We start from the raw sequence: 19,142 nt of genomic DNA on the forward strand, positions 1-19,142 counted from the left end.
ATAGAAGTGTCTATTTGTTTGTCTCTAAATGTTTTGATGAATTGAACAATGTGGACCCTGTTGTAAACAAGTGTAAGGCTTAATTGGGTCGTCCACTCACAGTTAACAGTCTTTGTATTGAGTTTGTGCTTGAAATGTACTGTAATTCTGCAAACTGTTAATAAACATTTCAATCAATCAATCAAAGCTTAATTCACGTAATTGCATCGCATTCAACCAATATTTTATTTGGGTAAACTGACTAGAATGGAGATTAAACCAACGAATGTCACATGTTGTTCTGTCTGTTTAACATCATCATGTCATGAGCTAATTTACTACCTTGGATGTAGCTGACATGTTTGTGTGGGAGACTACTGAGTTAGACCAGATATACACTACAATGTACTTATCCTTAAGGCTACTTGTATTTCTCTTAGTGTTCACGTGATTCTTTAATACGATCCTGCATTGCATCCATTCCATAGACTGCTGTCACTGCCAGTGTCTCTGTGGATGTCAACATGTGCACAAGTCCTGACACGTGTTTACCAAGTGGCAGAGCATGGTATTCTACTTTAGTCCTCAGTGTCGTTGTGCAGTGTGGTGGCAGGCAGCTAGGGGGCAGTGTCTGAGATTGAGTTGGCTTTGGATGTTTAACATTAGTGTTGACCCATTAGACCTGTCCAGGGACCCCCCCCCAGAAGCAAAGATTTGAGTTAAAAACGTTTGCTCTGAAAGAATTCAAAGATTTGCACCACATTTTCACGATTTTTCTAAAATAGCAGACCTACAAGCTCGTAGCGCGGCACTCGTTGCCAGGCTATGAGCTTGTAGATCTGCTATTTTTCAATAGCTAAAGTATAATGTAATGCTGTAAACACCAAAAGGCCAAAAGGGGTTCCCGCCCAGGCAGTCAGACAGCGTATTAGTTAACCAACAGTCCCTTAGCTTAACATAAATCATCCCATTCATAGTTTGTCATGTATATCTTTCTTTATCTGTGGAAGATAACCATTCAATTAGATCTTATACGTTTTACTTTTTGTTATCATGATCTAGGAAATGTGGGTTAGTGTATAGTTACGTTGCAGTTTCACTGTACGAGCCGTTTGTACTTTAGACTAAGCATGGCTTAATCTTTGAGACAAGCATCTGTTACTGGCAGGATCAACCAGGTAAAGATAGAGGCCACTCTAGGCTCTCGTGTAGTTAATGGTAATCGGGGTCATTGGAGACCGGAGTAACCGTGACCACCAAGCCAGCGAGAGTTGGCCCACATGCTGCAGACAGACGGATGTGTTAGCAGCTGTTAGTTACAAGTGGTAGCCCAGTTCAAACTGCTGACAACTGGGCTGCAGCAGAGCTGAAAGGCAGCTTTTGTTGCAGTCGGACCCAGGAAAGCCCAGCAGATAAAGAACTTCTAGATGTGGATAGAGGCAGCGGGCGGCGTGTCGGCTGTTGGGTTGTTTTCATAGACTGGTTTTCCTCAGACTGGCTGGGATGGGACGGAAACCCCAAGGGCAATGTCAGGCATATGAGATTGTTTAGAAAAATTATAATAATAATTCAGCCCTGCGTGGCTATATTACAATAATAATAATAATAATTCAGCCCTGCATGGCTATATTACACAAATAATAATTCATCCCTGCATGGCTATATTACAAAAATAATAATTCAGCCCTGCTTCATGGCTATATTACAAAAATAATAACAATAATAGATAGATTTTCTTTATTTTTGTGTCATGCACCAAAGGCGCCCAGCCCACATGGACTTACAGGACACACCATAACATTGCTTCAATATTTCATTGTGTACAATAAACAGATATGTTTTGTTGATTTTTTTTACACAAAAAAAACATTCTGCCTTATTTCCCACGCCCTGCATAAAAAGTCTGCCAAAGCAAAAGTACCTTTCCTAAAACAAAATTCCAGTTTTTCATAGTCCTCCAACCAGAAAGTCAGCACAGATGGTTGTCATTTTACAAAATAATTACAAAATGTCTTAATTCTTCATATAATGGGCATAATAATAATTCAGCCCTGTTTGGCTATATTACAAAAATAATAATTCAGCCCTGCTTCATGGCTATATTACAAAAATAATAACAATAATAATAATTCAGCCCTGCTTGGCTATATAAAAAAAATCACACCCGTGTGAACTGAGTGGTGCAACTCCCCCCCCCCCCCCCCCCCCCCCCCTTTCTGCTGAAGTCTATATCCGGTGAATTTGTTCTCCACATAATTCTGTGTAGTTGTACACTTCCTTATTGCTGCTAAAAAGGTTCTTAAGCTCTAGTATTCTTTTTTTAAAGTTTATTAAAGTATTATTATTGTTTGCACTGTTATTCTGCAGAGCATGTCACACCAACATGTCCCTGCTTGTACCTGTAATATGATTATGAACCTTGAATCTGATCATGGCTTATGCTGTGTTGATATTCATCACTGTCTGTGATAACATGTTGTGTGTGAATCCAGGGATGTTCTCACAGTCTGTGAATGTGATGCGTGATACTACTTATTGTGTGTGAATTAGGGCTGTCAGAACGAATTTCATAATATGAAAGAAATTCGAATATTAAAAAATATATATATATTCGAAAGCTAAAATTGCCATTCGAATGGAGCTTTTATCATTTATTAATTCTATTTAATATTTTTATTTTGTTTTATGTTATTTTATCCGCTCACTAAATGTATTGAGTAACGAATCTACCGCTGTGAAATCTCCCATCTGCACGCACGCACACACGGTCACACGCGCGCCTCGTCACCTCCTCCCTCCTCTGCACGCATGCACACACGCAGTCGCACAGCGCGCTGCAACTAAGAAGAATCACTCGCATGTTTTATTAGTACCGTCGAGTCTGTCGCATATTGTGGACAGTTTGAAAATGCGGGTCCTACGTGCATTAAACCATTAACGTTGGTCCGGCTGGTTTCATTTTGTCCTACGCGATTACGTGAATCAGCATGGCTGCGCCTGCAGTAGGCTATTACCAAAACAAACGCATGGTAGGCTACTTTTGTGTTGCACATGGAAAGCAACTGAAAACGACCATGGATATATTAAAGACAGTTCCCCTGTGCTGCTGTGCACAGCGGAGATAATGCAAAACTCCAGGTACGAACCAAAACACTGACTGTCTGAAGCTGATCATCCACGACTATATCTCCAGACTAGTCCTGCAGTCCCGCAATGAAGGAAAGACAAGCTCGCCTCTCACTATAGTCCACTACAATGCCATTCTAGCGTTAAAACCTACATTTATGTGTTATTCAACAATTACTTTAGCGCAAAATATAGGCATCTCTATTCTCTATATATCTTCATTGCTATTTACTAATGATGGCCTGTTCATCGTGACAGCATTCCGTTTAAAAAGAAAAAAGAAAAAGTTCATGATTCCTGACTAGCCTACTCACTACTCAGACTATACTGTATCAGAAGTATACAACGTTCACTGTAAAATGCATTTGCACTATAGACAGACAACAATCTTACCGTGCTGAGTGCACTGTGCTCAATAAAACAACAGTTTAAACGCTATTTTGTGCCGAAAACCATTATTACATGTTCTAAAAGTACTGCTTTGTCGTTTGGAAGGGGGGGCCCTCTAGTGGACAGAACGTGCATCGTCAAAACCTTGTTATTCTGTGTATTATTATAGGCTAAATATGAGCTAAAATACAATGTAAATATTCGAATATATTCGAAAATTACAAATAATTAAGCAATGAAATTCGAATTGGATTATAGAGGTGAACTGACAGCCCTAGTGTGAATGCAGTGATGTTATCACCGTCTGTGAATGTGATGCGTGATACTTCTTCTTGTGTGTGAATCCAGTGATGTTCTCACAGTCTGTGAATGTGATGCGTGATACTTCTTCTTGTGTGTGAATCCAGTGATGTTATCACCGTCTGTGAATGTGATGCGTGATACTTCTTCTCGTGTGTGAATGCAGTGATGTTCTGACTCTGTGAATGTGATGCGTGATACTTCTTCTTGTGTGTGAATGCAGTGATGTTCTGACTCTGTGAATGTGATGCGTGATACTTCTTATTGTGTGTGAATCCAGTGATGTTCTGACTCTGTGACATATCATTCTTCTCGTGTGTGAATGCAGGGATGTTCTGACTCTGTGCCATGTCATTCTTTGCAGTGAGAAGATGCGTGACCTCACCGCCCAGGTCACCAGCAGTCTGCTGCCCTTCCCACAAGTGACCATCGATGCTCTGGGCGAGGATGAGATCACTCTGGACGCCGTGCTGCAGGGGCGCTTCAGTGTCGGTAAGCTAACGTTGCTACAGGGGCGCTTCAGTGTCGGTAAGCTAACGTTGCTACAGGGGCGCTTCAGTGTCGGTAAGCTAACGTTGCTACATGGGCCAAGTTACTATGTTTACCCAGGGTAACTGGACTAAGTAAAGGAAAGGTACTATGTTTACCCAGGGTAACTGGACTAAGGAAAGGAAAGGTACTATGTTTACCCAGGATAACTGGACTAAGGAAAGGAAAGGTACTATGTTTACCCAGGGTAACTGGACTAAGTAAAGGAAAGGTACTATGTTTACCCAGGGTAACTGGACTAAGTAAAGGAAAGGTACTATGTTTACCCAGGGTAACTGGACTAAGGAAAGGAAAGGTACTATGTTTACCCAGGGTAACTGGACTAAGGAAAGGAAAGGTACTATGTTTACCCAGGGTAACTGGACTAAGGAAAGGAAAGGTACTATGTTTACCCAGGGTAACTGGACTAAGGAAAGGAAAGGTACTATGTTTACCCAGGGTAACTGGACTAAGCTCAATAACTTGTTTACAGCCAGGCCCTGCTCATAGAACATTTCATGGTAGAGGTTCAATGCCTTGCTCAAGGGCACTTCAGCGGTGGTAATTTTAACGTGGCGGTCCGGCGATACGAAATAGCGACCTTCCGGTATCAAGACCGCTCCGCAAACCGTTCGGCCACCGCTGCCTCGTGCGTGTGTGTGTGTGTACAGGTCGGCCTGTGGCCCCCAGTTTGAGGTGTTCATGCTGTGTGTGTGTACAGGTCGCAGTGGGATGGCCTGGCTGGCCTGTGGCCCCCAGTTAGAGGTGGTTAATTCTGTATGTGTGTGTGTGTGTGGCCCCCAGGTCGCAGTGGGATGGCCTGGCTGGCCTGTGGCCCCCAGTTGGAGGTGGTCCATGCGGTGACTGGGGAGCGTCTCTCAGCGTACTGCTTCAGCGGTGGAGGTGAACACCCGCCTCGCGTGCTCGCTGCCAAGGACTTCAGCTGGCTCAAGAGGTCAGTCATGCTTTTTCAGCATAGGTACATTGTTTCACTGAGTTTTTGATATATTTTATATGTTTTAACAGCATTGGCATTGGGCAGGCCAAGCGGTCTAGAAGAAGGTTTATCAACGCTCCACACGTCCCAAACTCTTCTCCCTTCTGGCTCCAAAACTGTGGAATGCACTTCCCATTGCAGTCAGAACTGCAGCATCACTCCCAATCCTCCGCCGTAGTCTGAAAACCCACCTTTTCAGACTCCATCATGGCCCATAGCACTTACCCTATACCCCCTTAGATAGCATTTCTGTAGACTTGGATAGCATTTGATACAGACTTATAGCATGTTATGTAGACAGCACTATAATTGCATTGTATGTTGTCATAGCACGCCATAGTACATATGTATAGCATAGTATATGTATAGTTTAATTATATAGATATTCCACTGTTACTTTCTTAGCTTACACATGTTTCATGATAAATGCTTTTTATGTATTCCCATGCTTTTTGTTCTTGCTTAATGTAAGTCGCTCTGGAGCGTCTGCTGAATGCCTAAATTGTAAATTGAATCTGCATGTCTGTCCCCTCATGTCTCATGTCTCATGTCTGTCCCCTCATGTCTCATGTCTCATGTCTGTCCCCTCATGTCTCATGTCTCATGTCTCATGTCTGTCCCCTCATGTCTCATGTCTCATGTCTGTCCCCTCATGTCTCATGTCTCATGTCTCATGTCTGTCCCCTCAAAAGTAGACCATGCCGTTCGGTGCATGACGTCAATAAACGGGAAAGCCCCTGGCCATGAAAGCTAGCTCTGGTCCATAGCTCTAATGCTCTGGTCCATAGCTCTAATGCTCTGGTCCATAGCTCTAATGCTCTGGTCCATAGCTCTAATGCTCTGGTCCATAGCTCCAATGCTGTTGCATTTAGAGCTGTGTTACCGATGCATTCCGGGGCTCGCATGAATGCAGACCAGGCTCTCGTCTTTAGTGTAAATAAAAATAACGTTTTTGCTACTCACCAAAACAAAGGCGGGTTTGTGTCATTAGAAAGCCTACTTTCCTTAGTGGACGCACTCTGAGCCCTCTTGTACCTGTTGTTCCAGGTCTGGTCTGCTGGTGGGTCTGGAGGAGGCAGAGAGCAGCATCTTGTGTCTGTACGACCTGGGTTTGTCTCGTGTGGTCAAAGCTGTGGCGATACCAGGCAGGGTAAGTCATGGATCAATAATAATAATAATAATAATAATAATGTATCAAAGCTGTGGCGATACCAGGCAGGGTAAGTCATGGATCAATAATAATAATAATAATAATAATGTATCAAAGCTGTGGCGATACCAGGCAGGGTGAGGGCCGATTCATACTCCTGTTTCGGCGCTGTAGTGCCGAAATGATTTCGGCTCGTCAGAAATTTTCAGTAGCACCGAAGAGCCGACTTTAGGACGGTACCCGCCCCCCCGAACCTCAAATGACGTCAAATTGTAGGCTCTACAGCGCCGAACCGACTTTTATTCGGCTCTAAAATAGGAGTATGAATCGGCCCTAAGTCATGGATCATGCAATCAGAACTCCAACCTCACTTCCAATCTTCCACCGTAGTCTGAAAACCGTAGCCCCTCCCATAGCACTTTATGTAGACTTGGATAGCATTTGATACAGACTTATAGCATTTTACGTAGACAGCACTATAATTGCATTTTATTATGTAGTCATAGCACTTTATAGTGTAGTATAGTGTAGTATTATGTGTATAGTTTCATTATATAGATGTTCCACTGTTACGTTCTTAGCTTACGCATGTTTCATGATCACTACTTTGTATATATGTGATGTATTCCCATGCTTTTTTGTTCTTGCTTAATGCAAGTCGCTCTGGATTAAGAGCGTCTGATAAATGCCTAAATTGTAATGGCTGGAGCTCTTTCTGATCCCTCTTGTTTTGGTCAGGTTCCAAGCTAAGAATAGTTAAATGAAGACGGTTGTCTTACTGTTCCATCATGTTCAGATTGTCTTACTGTTATAATAATAATAATAATAATAACTTTATTTATATAGCACTTTTCTGGACAAAGTCACAAAGTGCTGTACAACAAATTCACAGGAAAATGGAACACATTTAAATGGATGCACCACAGCCAGCTGGCCTACAGTAGAACGCATATTTAAAGATACAATATAAAAACAACAACAATGTAATAGATAGAAATACCGACATATTTCAGTGAACAAACATTCAACGGGGCTGGGGATGGGAATGCTTTTCTGAACAAGTATGTTTTGAGAAGAGTTTTAACACATTTAGTACCGGAACTGCATCAAAATAAAGGCGCTGCTTGCGCCGGAGTAATCGCCAGAGTAGTGATCGCTTCCATTTTGAAAGCCATGAACCGGAAATACTTTCTTAAAAAAGTTGACTGACAAAGTGCCATCACAATCTCCGATCATCTTAATATATTTATATACGCTACAAAAAGAGTTCATATTTTGCGGGAGAGACGGATGAGGAGCAGAAACGCAGCGCCAGCATATCGATCCATTCATCACCACGGAGAGCGCCCTGGATGAGGAGATACGAGTCATTCTTTCCGCCGCGCTAACATGGGAGTCAATGACAAGCTAATAGTTTCACAGAGCGTTAGCATACGGCAAGCGAAAAGCGAAATGCCAAAAAAAAGTAATTATTCTGAATATTATTATCTCGCCCCGCGTCGTTTGGACGTCGCTAGGACGTCCACAGACGTCTAAGGCACCTCTCGGTTCCAATCCTTATGACGTTTCAGGACGTATTATGTACAAAATGTGTTAAGGACAGCACCATGCCACTTTATTCATTCATAGGTTGTGCGTGGTGTTGGTAACTCTTAACTTTTCCATATCAATTGCACGTCATCATACATACTGGGGCTCTTTTTAAATGTTTGTCCATGTTTTGTTTTTAGTTTTTAGCTTCTTAGCTTGTTTTATGTTGCACTGCCAATAACTGAGGGGAAACGATATTTCATGTTCTTTTTTTTATGCAAGTACAAATAAAGTGATTCTGATTGTGTCCGAATGTGGCGCGCTTCGAGCATGTAGGTCTGCTATTTTTGAAAAATCGAAGAAGCACTGACATAGAAACATAGCTTTTTCAGAAAACTGTCAGAATGTAGAAGACATTTTTAGAATCTGATCTCAGGTCAGAATAGTTAAATGAAGCCAGTTGTCTTACTGTTGTCTTACTGCTCTGGTTCAGATTCTCTCCATCGAGCCGTTGGCTAGTTTCGGTGGCGTGAACGTCTCCACGCAGCACCTCCACCAGAGCCTCCGCTGGTTCTTTGGCATCGCCGCCGTGGTGACGGACCGAGGCCACGTCCTGCTGGTCGACCTCTGTCTGGACGACGCGTCCTGCAGCCAGAGTGAACTGGAGGCTTCAGGTGATAATAATAATACAACTTGAGTCGTTTTGTATACTCAGCACCTTAATAAAAGGCTCTAAATGTCCGTGTTGCTCCAGTCTCCTCTCCTTTTGCAATAATACAACTTTATTTGTATAGCACCTTTCATGACATGAAATGCAGCTCAAAGTGCTTTACAGAGCAATGGAGAATAAAAGAAAAGCAAGGCAACAACATTAAAAAACAAGCAGTAATGCAATACAGTGAGGACATGAATAACAAAAAATATAAAAGATCAATTAAAAGCGATGTTGTAGAAGTGGGTCTTGAGCTGTGCTTTAAAAATGTCTACAGAGGCTGCCTGACGAAGGTACAGTGGGAGTTTGTTCCATGCCGACGCCCATAGAAGCAAAAAGCTGCTTCCCCGTATTTTTTAGTTGCCATTTTTATTGGCAAAGCGGGCAGGCCAGCAGTGGAAGACCGTAGGGGGCGGTTTGGGACATATTTAGGCAGGCAGTCATGTAGGTAGGAAGGTGCGAGACCATTGAGAGCTTTATACACAAGTAAAATCATTTTAAAATCAATCCTAAAGGTGAGGAGAGTGTGTGTGTTTTATGGCTGTCCCCAAACATTCAAGGTTCGAATGTTCGCTCGTTAGGGTTGGCACTTGAATCTTAATTAATGGGCTTGAACCATTCGTTTATTTTATTTTAAAAAAAATATTTTTTTTTCCTTTTTTATTAACGGTTTAAAACACGGGTGTGAAGTTTTTTTTTCCTGTACCGAATATTCAAATCAGATCCCTAACAATAACCACATTTACATCATACAGTCCATGAAGCTAACATTGTATTTAGTTGATCCTCCTCAGATAGTGGAACAGAGCCAGCGGTATTCCTTTAATCATAGCAGGCGCTATCCAGACAATTTAAATTACTTCAGAATAAAGTTTCTTCGCCTAATTTGATTTGTAGTTAAAGGACTACTTTTCAACCTATCTTCATATAATTGGTCCTCACTAGTAATAATCATAATAAAATGGCCCAAAAAATCTTAAAAAAAACTTAAAAACAAAAAAATAACTTAAAAAACAAAACTTAAATTAAAAATAAATCTAAAAAAAGAAAGAGAAAAAAACCTTAAAGTAATTTATTCTAATTGTTATTGCAATTTATGAGCTGCGTTGGCTTCCCGCATTCACGCGTCTTACTTGTTGTTCAACAGACCTGGAGGTGCTGCCCAAGGCCCCAGCAGAGATCCCCAGGTTGAGGGTTAGGGTTAGGGTAACTGTGTTGTTGTTCAACAGACCTGGAGGTGCTGCCTAAGGCCCCAGCAGAGATCCCCAGGTTGAGGGTTAGGGTTAGGGTAACTGTGTTGTTGTTCAACAGACCTGGAGGTGCTGCCTAAGGCCCCAGCAGAGATCCCCAGGCTGAGGGCTAGGGTTAGGGTAACTGTGTTGTTGTTCCCATAGACTGTAAAAAATATGGACAAAGCGTTCCCCGGGTCTAACATGAACGTAAATTGAAGCCTGTCAGTCCTTGCAATGGAAGTCGCCATCTTTCTAGATCCGTTTTGGCCCAGCTGGCCATTGGCTGGCCCAGACAACGAGGCGGGACTTCCCCCCTTCTTCTCCGTTGGTTTTTATTTTGACTCGAGTGGGAGGGGAATCCCTATCATAGACTGTAACGGTAGCCACGCCCCTCAGAACATACGCGACTTTATGGTCATTTTTTTAATTAATGGGACCATAATTTTCCAAAAAGAATATTATGACATTAGAAATGAGACTTTAAACTAGTGACTGGAAGAAGAAAGTATTCATGACCATGTTTATTAAGGTAATACAGTCTAGGTGAAGTTGGGCCCAAATACATGGACTTCTATGGGGCTATGGGTTTTTCTGGGTCCAATGACAGCGCCACAACAGGCCATTATATGAACTTTCAGGAAATCCCGATTTCCTTAGTAGCTTCACAAAATATCTTTCTGACTGCCCCCCTGTGTTCCACAGACCTGGAGGTGCTGCCCAAGGCCCCAGCAGAGATCCCCAGGCTGCGGGAGCTGAGCAGCCGTCAGGGGAAACATCTCTGTCTCCAGCTGAACGGGCCGAGCGGCACCGCAGCCTCCTCTCTTCAGTACATCCCCAGAACCAACCAGCTGGCCGTGGGCTTCTCTGACGGGTACCTGCAGCTCTGGAACATGAAGACGCTGAAGAGAGAGTGAGTCTGAACATTTAGGTTTTTTTATACATGGATACTAATGGCCACGCTGGCCCAGAAGCACCATTTTAACTTTTACTTTATTTGTTTATTTGGACCGGACAATGCATATTAATGGACGTAAATACACCGGATATAGCACGGTTGCTCATTTTCATCCGCAGTCCTCACAGGAAACACAAAACGGAAAAACAGTGGAATACATTTACATGACATCACATTAGGGAACACAGCATAAAAAAGAAACGCACCTAAAATAATCAAATGGTTGCAGCTTTGGTTTTCAAGCAACCATTTTTTCAGATTGTAGAGCTTGTTGTACAGCTTGTAGATGTGCTGAATGATTTTCAGAATGTTACCCCAGAATAGGGATGCTAGGGTTCAGAATGTTGAAGGAGGTAGGGCCCGCACACCATTCTTTTGGTAAAGAATTACTTCATTGAAATAATGGACAACGTTTCGATCTTGACAGATCTTCGTCAGGTTCAGAATGTTACCCCTGGAATAGGGATGCTAGGGTTAGGGTTAGACATGCCAGTCCATGTCTTCACCTATAATGGTTCTGTTGTTCCAGGTATCACGCCCAGCTGGAGGGAGGCAGGGTTCCGGTCCATGCCTTCACCTTCCAGGAGCCGGAGAACGACCCCAGGAACTGTTGCTACCTCTGGGCTGTTCAGTCCGCTCAGGACATGTGAGTTCCAATGTCACAGTGTTAGGGGTGTTTTGGCTGGGCGTCCTGATTTAATGGTCCATTGGGCGTTCGGGGTGTACTAAAAGTACTGTTTTAATAAACATTGTTGCGTATGACCAATGGTGGAATAGAATAGTTGTATAACGACTACTAATAATAATAATAGTTGTATAATGACTAGGCCTTTTGCTAAATAAACATTATTGAGAATGTGACTTTCCCTTTTTAACACAATCAGGCCCCTTTTCCACCGGTTGGTTCCCAATGGGAACCGGTTCAGTTCTTTTTGGTTTTTAGTCCATGAGCTCCAAAATTGAAACTTTAATTATGAATTGAGTGGAGCAAAACCATACCTATATTAGATTGTTCATCACCATTAAACTTCCCCAATTGAGTACTTGCACGAATACAATGGATTTATTGTATTACAAATTTTACATTTTAAAATATGCAAATGAGGCATTATGTAGGAAAATATGCAAAATAATCGAAAATATGAAAAAGCTACTACTGTGGAAGGGTTATCATGTATTAATTTACTTGTATTGATCCTATAAACAATTTAATATAGGGTATAGTTTGCCCACCAATTTTGGAGCTCTGGCTCATGGACTAAGAACCAAAAAGAACTGAACCGGTTCTCATTGGGTCTCAGTGCCGGGATTCCTTCAAAATTGAAGCTCTGTGGTGCCACTTTTACTCTGCAAAGCCCCCCCCCCCACCCTTCTGTTCCGGAAATATATATATCATTTTTGCTTGCTTACCTTGCTCTCGTTTCGCTAAATAATCATTCTTATTTTGTATGAGAGGCAGGTGAGAAGTCGGAGATGAAGAGCTTAGTATATCCACCAGATCTAAACCACGGAGAGCTCCTTAGATTAGGAGATACGAGGCATTCTTTAGTACGGTATATCCATCAGGTTCGATTCCCGCTCGGGACGCTGTGGGTGCTGGCGGCGTGTTTCCTCCTCCGCGTCATCAGTGCCCATACCCGAAGGCGGGGTTGGTGAAAGGGCCTTTCTGTGTGGAGTTTGCATGTTCTCCCCGTGTCCCCTAGGGTAGTACTAGGTACCCTCACAAAAACATGCAGTAATCCTGGTCTCTAAACTGCCTCCCCCTGGCCAGCCGGGGCGCCTGATGGAGGGGAAAAGAACTACGTCCAACCAGGGAAACTCCCCCCTGTCAGGTGTAAAGGAGCAACTTGGACACTCAGGCATGAAGGAAGCATGAGTTCAAGTCCGTTGCTCTCCCCTTGTCCCCCATATATGGGGACTAGGTTGGTGGAGGGTGTGTAGAGCCCAGGATCACATTAGATGATTGACACAGGGGTGAAAAATGGGTTACAAAATCGTGGGATTAAAAAAAAAAAAAATGATACGAGGCATTCTTTCTGCAGCGGTAAACTAGGAAGTGACCGGGACCGCGGATGAACGGAGAGCGAAGCGTATGGTGGCCTTGGAGGCCAACTTTTTTTTTTGAAAGAGAGAAATTCAGAATATCCGTTGATATCATTGAAGATGTGCTACTAGGACACGTCCTAGGACGTGTACACGCGTCCTAGCAACCCGTGGGTTGGATTGCGTATGACGTTCCCACACGTCTTACAGACGGAATGTGTTAAGTTTTGTTCTGTTTTCCCTCCAGGGAGGGAGACGTGTTGAGCCTTCACTTACTGCAGTTATTGTTCTGTTTTCCCTCCAGGGAGGGAGACGTGTTGAGCCTTCACTTACTGCAGTTATTGTTCTGTTTTTCCCTCCAGGGAGGGAGACGTGTTGAGCCTTCACTTACTGCAGTTAGTGTTAAGTTTTGTTCTGTTTTCTCCCTCCAGGGAGGGAGACATGTTGAGCCTTCACTTACTGCAGTTAGTGTTAAGTTTTGTTCTGTTTTCTCTTCCAGGGAGGGAGACGTGTTGAGCCTTCACTTACTGCAGTTAGTGTTAAGTTTTGTTCTGTTTTTCCCTCCAGGGAGGGAGACGTGTTGAGCCTTCACTTACTGCAGTTAGTGTTAAGTTTTGTTCTGTTTTTCCCTCCAGGGAGGGAGACGTGTTGAGCCTTCACTTACTGCAGTTAGTGTTAAGTTTTGTTCTGTTTTTCCCTCCAGGGAGGGAGACGTGTTGAGCCTTCACTTACTGCAGTTAGTGTTAAGTTTTGTTCTGTTTTCTCCTCCAGGGAGGGAGACGTGTTGAGCCTTCACTTACTGCAGTTATTGTTCTGTTTTCCCTCCAGGGAGGGAGACGTGTTGAGCCTTCACTTACTGCAGTTAGTGTTAAGTTTTGTTCTGTTTTTCCCTCCAGGGAGGGAGACGTGTTGAGCCTTCACTTACTGCAGTTATTGTTCTGTTTTCCCTCCAGGGAGGGAGACGTGTTGAGCCTTCACTTACTGCAGTTAGTGTTAAGTTTTGTTCTGTTTTCCCTCCAGGGAGGGAGACGTGTTGAGCCTTCACTTACTGCAGTTAGTGTTAAGTTTTGTTCTGTTTTCTCCTCCAGGGAGGGAGACGTGTTGAGCCTTCACTTACTGCAGTTATTGTTCTGTTTTCCCTCCAGGGAGGGAGACGTGTTGAGCCTTCACTTACTGCAGTTAGTGTTAAGTTTTGTTCTGTTTTTCCCTCCAGGGAGGGAGACGTGTTGAGCCTTCACTTACTGCAGTTATTGTTCTGTTTTCCCTCCAGGGAGGGAGACGTGTTGAGCCTTCACTTACTGCAGTTAGTGTTAAGTTTTGTTCTGTTTTCCCTCCAGGGAGGGAGACGTGTTGAGCCTTCACTTACTGCAGTTAGTGTTAAGTTTTGTTCTGTTTTTCCCTCCAGGGAGGGAGACGTGTTGAGCCTTCACTTACTGCAGTTAGTGTTAAGTTTTGTTCTGTTTTCTCCTCCAGGGAGGGAGACGTGTTGAGCCTTCACTTACTGCAGTTAGTGTTAAGTTTTGTTCTGTTTTTCCCTCCAGGGAGGGAGACGTGTTGAGCCTTCACTTACTGCAGTTAGTGTTAAGTTTTGTTCTGTTTTTCCCTCCAGGGAGGGAGACGTGTTGAGCCTTCACTTACTGCAGTTAGTGTTACGTTTTGTTCTGTTTTCTCCTCCAGGGAGGGAGACGTGTTGAGCCTTCACTTACTGCAGTTAGTGTTAAGTTTTGTTCTGTTTTTCCCTCCAGGGAGGGAGACGTGTTGAGCCTTCACTTACTGCAGTTAGTGTTAAGTTTTGTTCTGTTTTTCCCTCCAGGGAGGGAGACGTGTTGAGCCTTCACTTACTGCAGTTAGTGTTAAGTTTTGTTCTGTTTTTCCCTCCAGGGAGGGAGACGTGTTGAGCCTTCACTTACTGCAGTTAGTGTTAAGTTTTGTTCTGTTTTTCCCTCCAGGGAGGGAGACATGTTGAGCCTTCACTTACTGCAGTTAGTGTTAAGTTTTGTTCTGTTTTTCCCTCCAGGGAGGGAGACGTGTTGAGCCTTCACTTACTGCAGTTAGTGTTAAGTTTTGTTCTGTTTTCTCCTCCAGGGAGGGAGACGTGTTGAGCCTTCACTTACTGCAGTTAGTGTTAAGTTTTGTTCTGTTTTCTCCTCCAGGGAGGGAGACGTGTTGAGTCTTCACTTACTGCAGTTAGTGTTAAGTTTTGTTCTGTTTTCTCCTCCAGGGAGGGAGACGTGTTGAGCCTTCACTTACTGCAGTTAGTGTTAAGTTTTGTTCTGTTTTTCCCTCCAGGGAGGGAGACGTGTTGAGCCTTCACTTACTGCAGTTAGTGTTAAGTTTTGTTCTGTTTTTCCCTCCAGGGAGGTAGACGTGTTGAGCCTTCACTTACTGCAGTTAGTGTTAAGTTTTGTTCTGTTTTTCCCTCCAGGGAGGTAGACGTGTTGAGCCTTCACTTACTGCAGTTAGTGTTAAGTTTTGTTCTGTTTTTCCCTCCAGGGAGGGAGACGTGTTGAGCCTTCACTTACTGCAGTTAGTGTTAAGTTTTGTTCTGTTTTCTCCTCCAGGGAGGGAGACATGTTGAGCCTTCACTTACTGCAGTTAGTGTTAAGTTTTGTTCTGTTTTTCCCTCCAGGGAGGGAGACGTGTTGAGCCTTCACTTACTGCAGTTAGCCTTCAGTGAACGCAAGTGTCTGTCTTCCGGAAGGATCCTCTATGAGGTCAGTGGCACTCCCATCTATGGGACCTGTTTTATTTATATTTTTGTTGTTATCCCATTCTGTTGCGGGAACCCCTTTGGGTGTTTTAAGCATTATGTTATACTTTAGCTATTGAAAAATTGCAGATCTACAAGCTCATAGCGCGGCACCGAGTCCCGCGCTATGAGCTTGTTGTTCTGCGGTGAAAATGTGGCGCAAATCTTTGAATATATATTCTTTCAGAGCAAACGTTTTTTAACTCAAATCTTTGCTTCTGGGGTGGGGGGGGGGGAGTCCCTGGAACTACATATTTTCAGACATAATTTGGGGGTCCTTGACATGAAAATGTTTGAGCACCACTGACATAGAAACATGAAAACTGTCAGAAAACTGTCATGATTTAGAAGACATTTGTAGAATGTCTGAGGTCTAAATAAAATGGGTTTTAAACGTATAGTTGTGTAATGCTTAATTGGGTCGTCCACTCACAGTTAACAGTCTTTGTATTGAGTTTGTGCTTGAAATGTACTGTAATTCTGCAAACTGTTAATAAATATTTCAATCAATCAAAAAAACGTACACAATAAAGACACCCTATCCAACGGATTGCATATGTTTATTTATTTATTTATTTGACAGGGACAAAGCTCATTAATCAACATGTCAGTTTTCACATCAATGTAAATGGGCCAGAGTTAGCCGAAGCTAAATTTCATCTGTAGTCCCTGTTGGGCAGGCTCTTAAAAAATGAATGATAAAAAGGACAAAGCGTTGATGCCATGTGTGCATATGTGCAAGCACCCAACAAATACACAATACAATTAGATTCCAACTCGTGACACATTTGACCTGGATCTTGTCCTGTATGTTGTCCCTCCTGCCGTCCCCTGTCCTCCAGGGTCTGGAGTATTGTTTTATTTTGTCCCTGCTGTCCCTCCCCTGTCCTCCAGGGTCTGGAGTATTGTGACGAGCGCTTCAGTCAGGATCTGAGCGGAACCTCCTTCCCCCTCAGGGTCCAGACGTCAAACAGCCGCCTGCTGAGCTGTCAGACCATCGAGAAGTTCCGGCCGCACCCTGACCGAGACGACAGCATGAACGAAGGTTGGTCTGTGTGAGAGGATATAATCCATCCTTTCATGAACGAAGGTTGGTCTGTGTGGAGGATATAATCCATCCATCCATCTGGTCTGTGTGAGAGGATATAATCCATCCATCCATCTGGTCTGTGTGAGAGGATATAATCCATCCATCCATCTGGTCCGTGTGAGAGGATATAATCCATCCATCCATCTGGTCCGTGTGAGAGGATATAATCCATCCATCCATCTGGTCTGTGTGAGAGGATATAATCCATCCATCCATCTGGTCTGTGTGAGAGGATATAATCCATCCATCCATCTGGTCCGTGTGAGAGGATATAATCCATCCATCCATCTGGTCCGTGTGAGAGGATATAATCCATCCATCCATCTGGTCTGTGTGAGAGGATATAATCCATCCATCCATCTGGTCTGTGTGAGAGGATATAATCCATCCATCCATCTGGTCTGTGTGAGAGGATATAATCCATCCATCCATCTGGTCTGTGTGAGAGGATATAATCCATCCATCCATCTGGTCTGTGTGAGAGGATATAATCCATCCATCCATCTGGTCTGTGTGAGAGGATATAATCCATCCATCCATCTGGTCTGTGTGAGAGGATATAATCCATCCATCCATCTGGTCTGTGTGAGAGGATATAATCCATCCATCCATCTGGTCTGTGTGAGAGGATATAATCCATCCATCCATCTGGTCTGTGTGAGAGGATATAATCCATCCATCCATCTGGTCTGTGTGAGAGGATATAATCCATCCATCCATCTGGTCTGTGTGAGAGGATATAATCCATCCATCCATCTGGTCTGTGTGAGAGGATATAATCCATCCATCCATCTGGTCTGTGTGAGAGGATATAATCCATCCATCCATCTGGTCTGTGTGAGAGGATATAATCCATCCATCCATCTGGTCTGTGTGAGAGGATATAATCCATCCATCCATCTGGTCTGTGTGAGAGGATATAATCCATCCATCCATCTGGTCTGTGTGAGAGGATATAATCCATCCATCCATCTGGTCTGTGTGAGAGGATATAATCCATCCATCCATCTGGTCTGTGTGAGAGGATATAATCCATCCATCCATCTGGTCTGTGTGAGAGGATATAATCCATCCATCCATCTGGTCTGTGTGAGAGGATATAATCCATCCATCCATCTGGTCTGTGTGAGAGGATATAATCCATCCATCCATCTTCAACCGCTTATCTGTAGTCACGTTGCGGGGGCAACAGTTCCACCAGAGTGTTCCAGAGCAACATTAGTGACTTCCTCCTGGGGGATCCCGAGGGGGGAAGAGAGAGAGAAAGAGGTGTGGCCGTGTCTTTAGTTATTGAGTGGTGCAACCCCTCCCTTACGGAGCTGTGTGGCTGGCTGGGTCTGAGCACCAAAACAGCATGGTTGTTTTTTACCACCTGTGCGCAACCTAACACACACACACACACACACACACACACACACACACACACATTAACTGTATATATGATGATTTCGGGTGTGCCAGTACAGTACAGTAGAGGGTAGTTTACACAAAACGTCATTCCACCCGACACACTCCTACACAGGAATAGTCAAATCACAACTACTAAGATTCCATAGGATTTGCACGCAAAGAAGTGATTTCAAAATAGCTTGTAAAACTCTATTTAATGCTCTCAGACTAAGAGGATACACTAGGACCTTCCTCCGGAAAGCCCAAAATACCTTCTTAGAAATAAAAGTGCGAGATACAGGCCCCAAATTGGCCCTGATAACCAGTTATTCAACACAGAGCACACTAGCCAACAACAGAATAAAAAGGAATTTTGAGAACCGAACAGACGATCTTCTAAAAGATTATAAAATTATATCGGCCTACAGAAAAAATAAAAACCTTAAAGATTATCTAGTACACAGCAAGCTAAAAGAAATCAACACACCAGCACGCCAGGGACCAGAATACTTCAAACCCAAACAATTAGTAAAAAATAGAACCACAAAACGCGTCTTGGAGATTAAACAACAAATAACAGCCAGAACCAGCAACTGCATTTATTTAATCACATGTGAAAAATGTGGTTTACAATATGTCGGAGAGACAGGTAAAACAATAGGTACTAGGCTGGGACGACACAGATACAATATTAACAATGCCAAAAAGACAACCACAAGATTGGTGCAACATTTCATGGCGCACGGCATTGGAGCTCTAAAATGCGCTGGACACAATCCTAACTGGACAGTAGGACAAAGACGTTTTAATGAAAAACAGTGGATTAAGAACCTCAACACGGATTTTCCTCGAGGCTTAAACATGCCTAAAATTAGATCTTGAACACTAAAAAACTTAAACTCAGGATTAAACTGGAGAAATCTAAAAGTGATTGGATCAGACTTCCTTCGGATACATGGCGAATGCATTTAT

The 19,142-nt window shown here is 43.2% G+C and overlaps 1 protein-coding gene across 2 annotated transcripts in view; it reads left to right on the plus strand.

Moving 5' to 3' along the window:
- ahctf1 (AT hook containing transcription factor 1) overlaps positions 1-19,142 on the plus strand; it is a 61,373-nt gene that overhangs the window by 1,857 nt on the left and 40,374 nt on the right. The window contains exons 2-10 of one of the 2 annotated variants that reach the window (XM_080768872.1): positions 4,160-4,287; positions 5,128-5,278; positions 6,368-6,470; positions 8,494-8,674; positions 9,942-9,981; positions 10,687-10,854; positions 11,429-11,545; positions 15,572-15,656; positions 16,586-16,736. In XM_080768872.1, coding sequence (XP_080624998.1) covers positions 4,167-4,287; positions 5,128-5,278; positions 6,368-6,470; positions 8,494-8,674; positions 9,942-9,981; positions 10,687-10,854; positions 11,429-11,545; positions 15,572-15,656; positions 16,586-16,736 — 1,117 coding nt within the window. In that variant the 5' untranslated portion in view covers positions 4,160-4,166. Of the gene's footprint in view, positions 1-4,159; positions 4,288-5,127; positions 5,279-6,367; positions 6,471-8,493; positions 8,675-9,941; positions 9,982-10,646; positions 10,855-11,428; positions 11,546-15,571; positions 15,657-16,585; positions 16,737-19,142 lie in introns of both variants that reach the window. The other variant, XM_080768871.1, reaches the window with a different exon arrangement.

This window comes from Protomyctophum bolini (genome assembly GCF_963924005.1).
Source record: "Protomyctophum bolini genome assembly, chromosome: 1".
Classification (NCBI taxonomy): Eukaryota; Metazoa; Chordata; class Actinopteri; order Myctophiformes; family Myctophidae; genus Protomyctophum; species Protomyctophum bolini.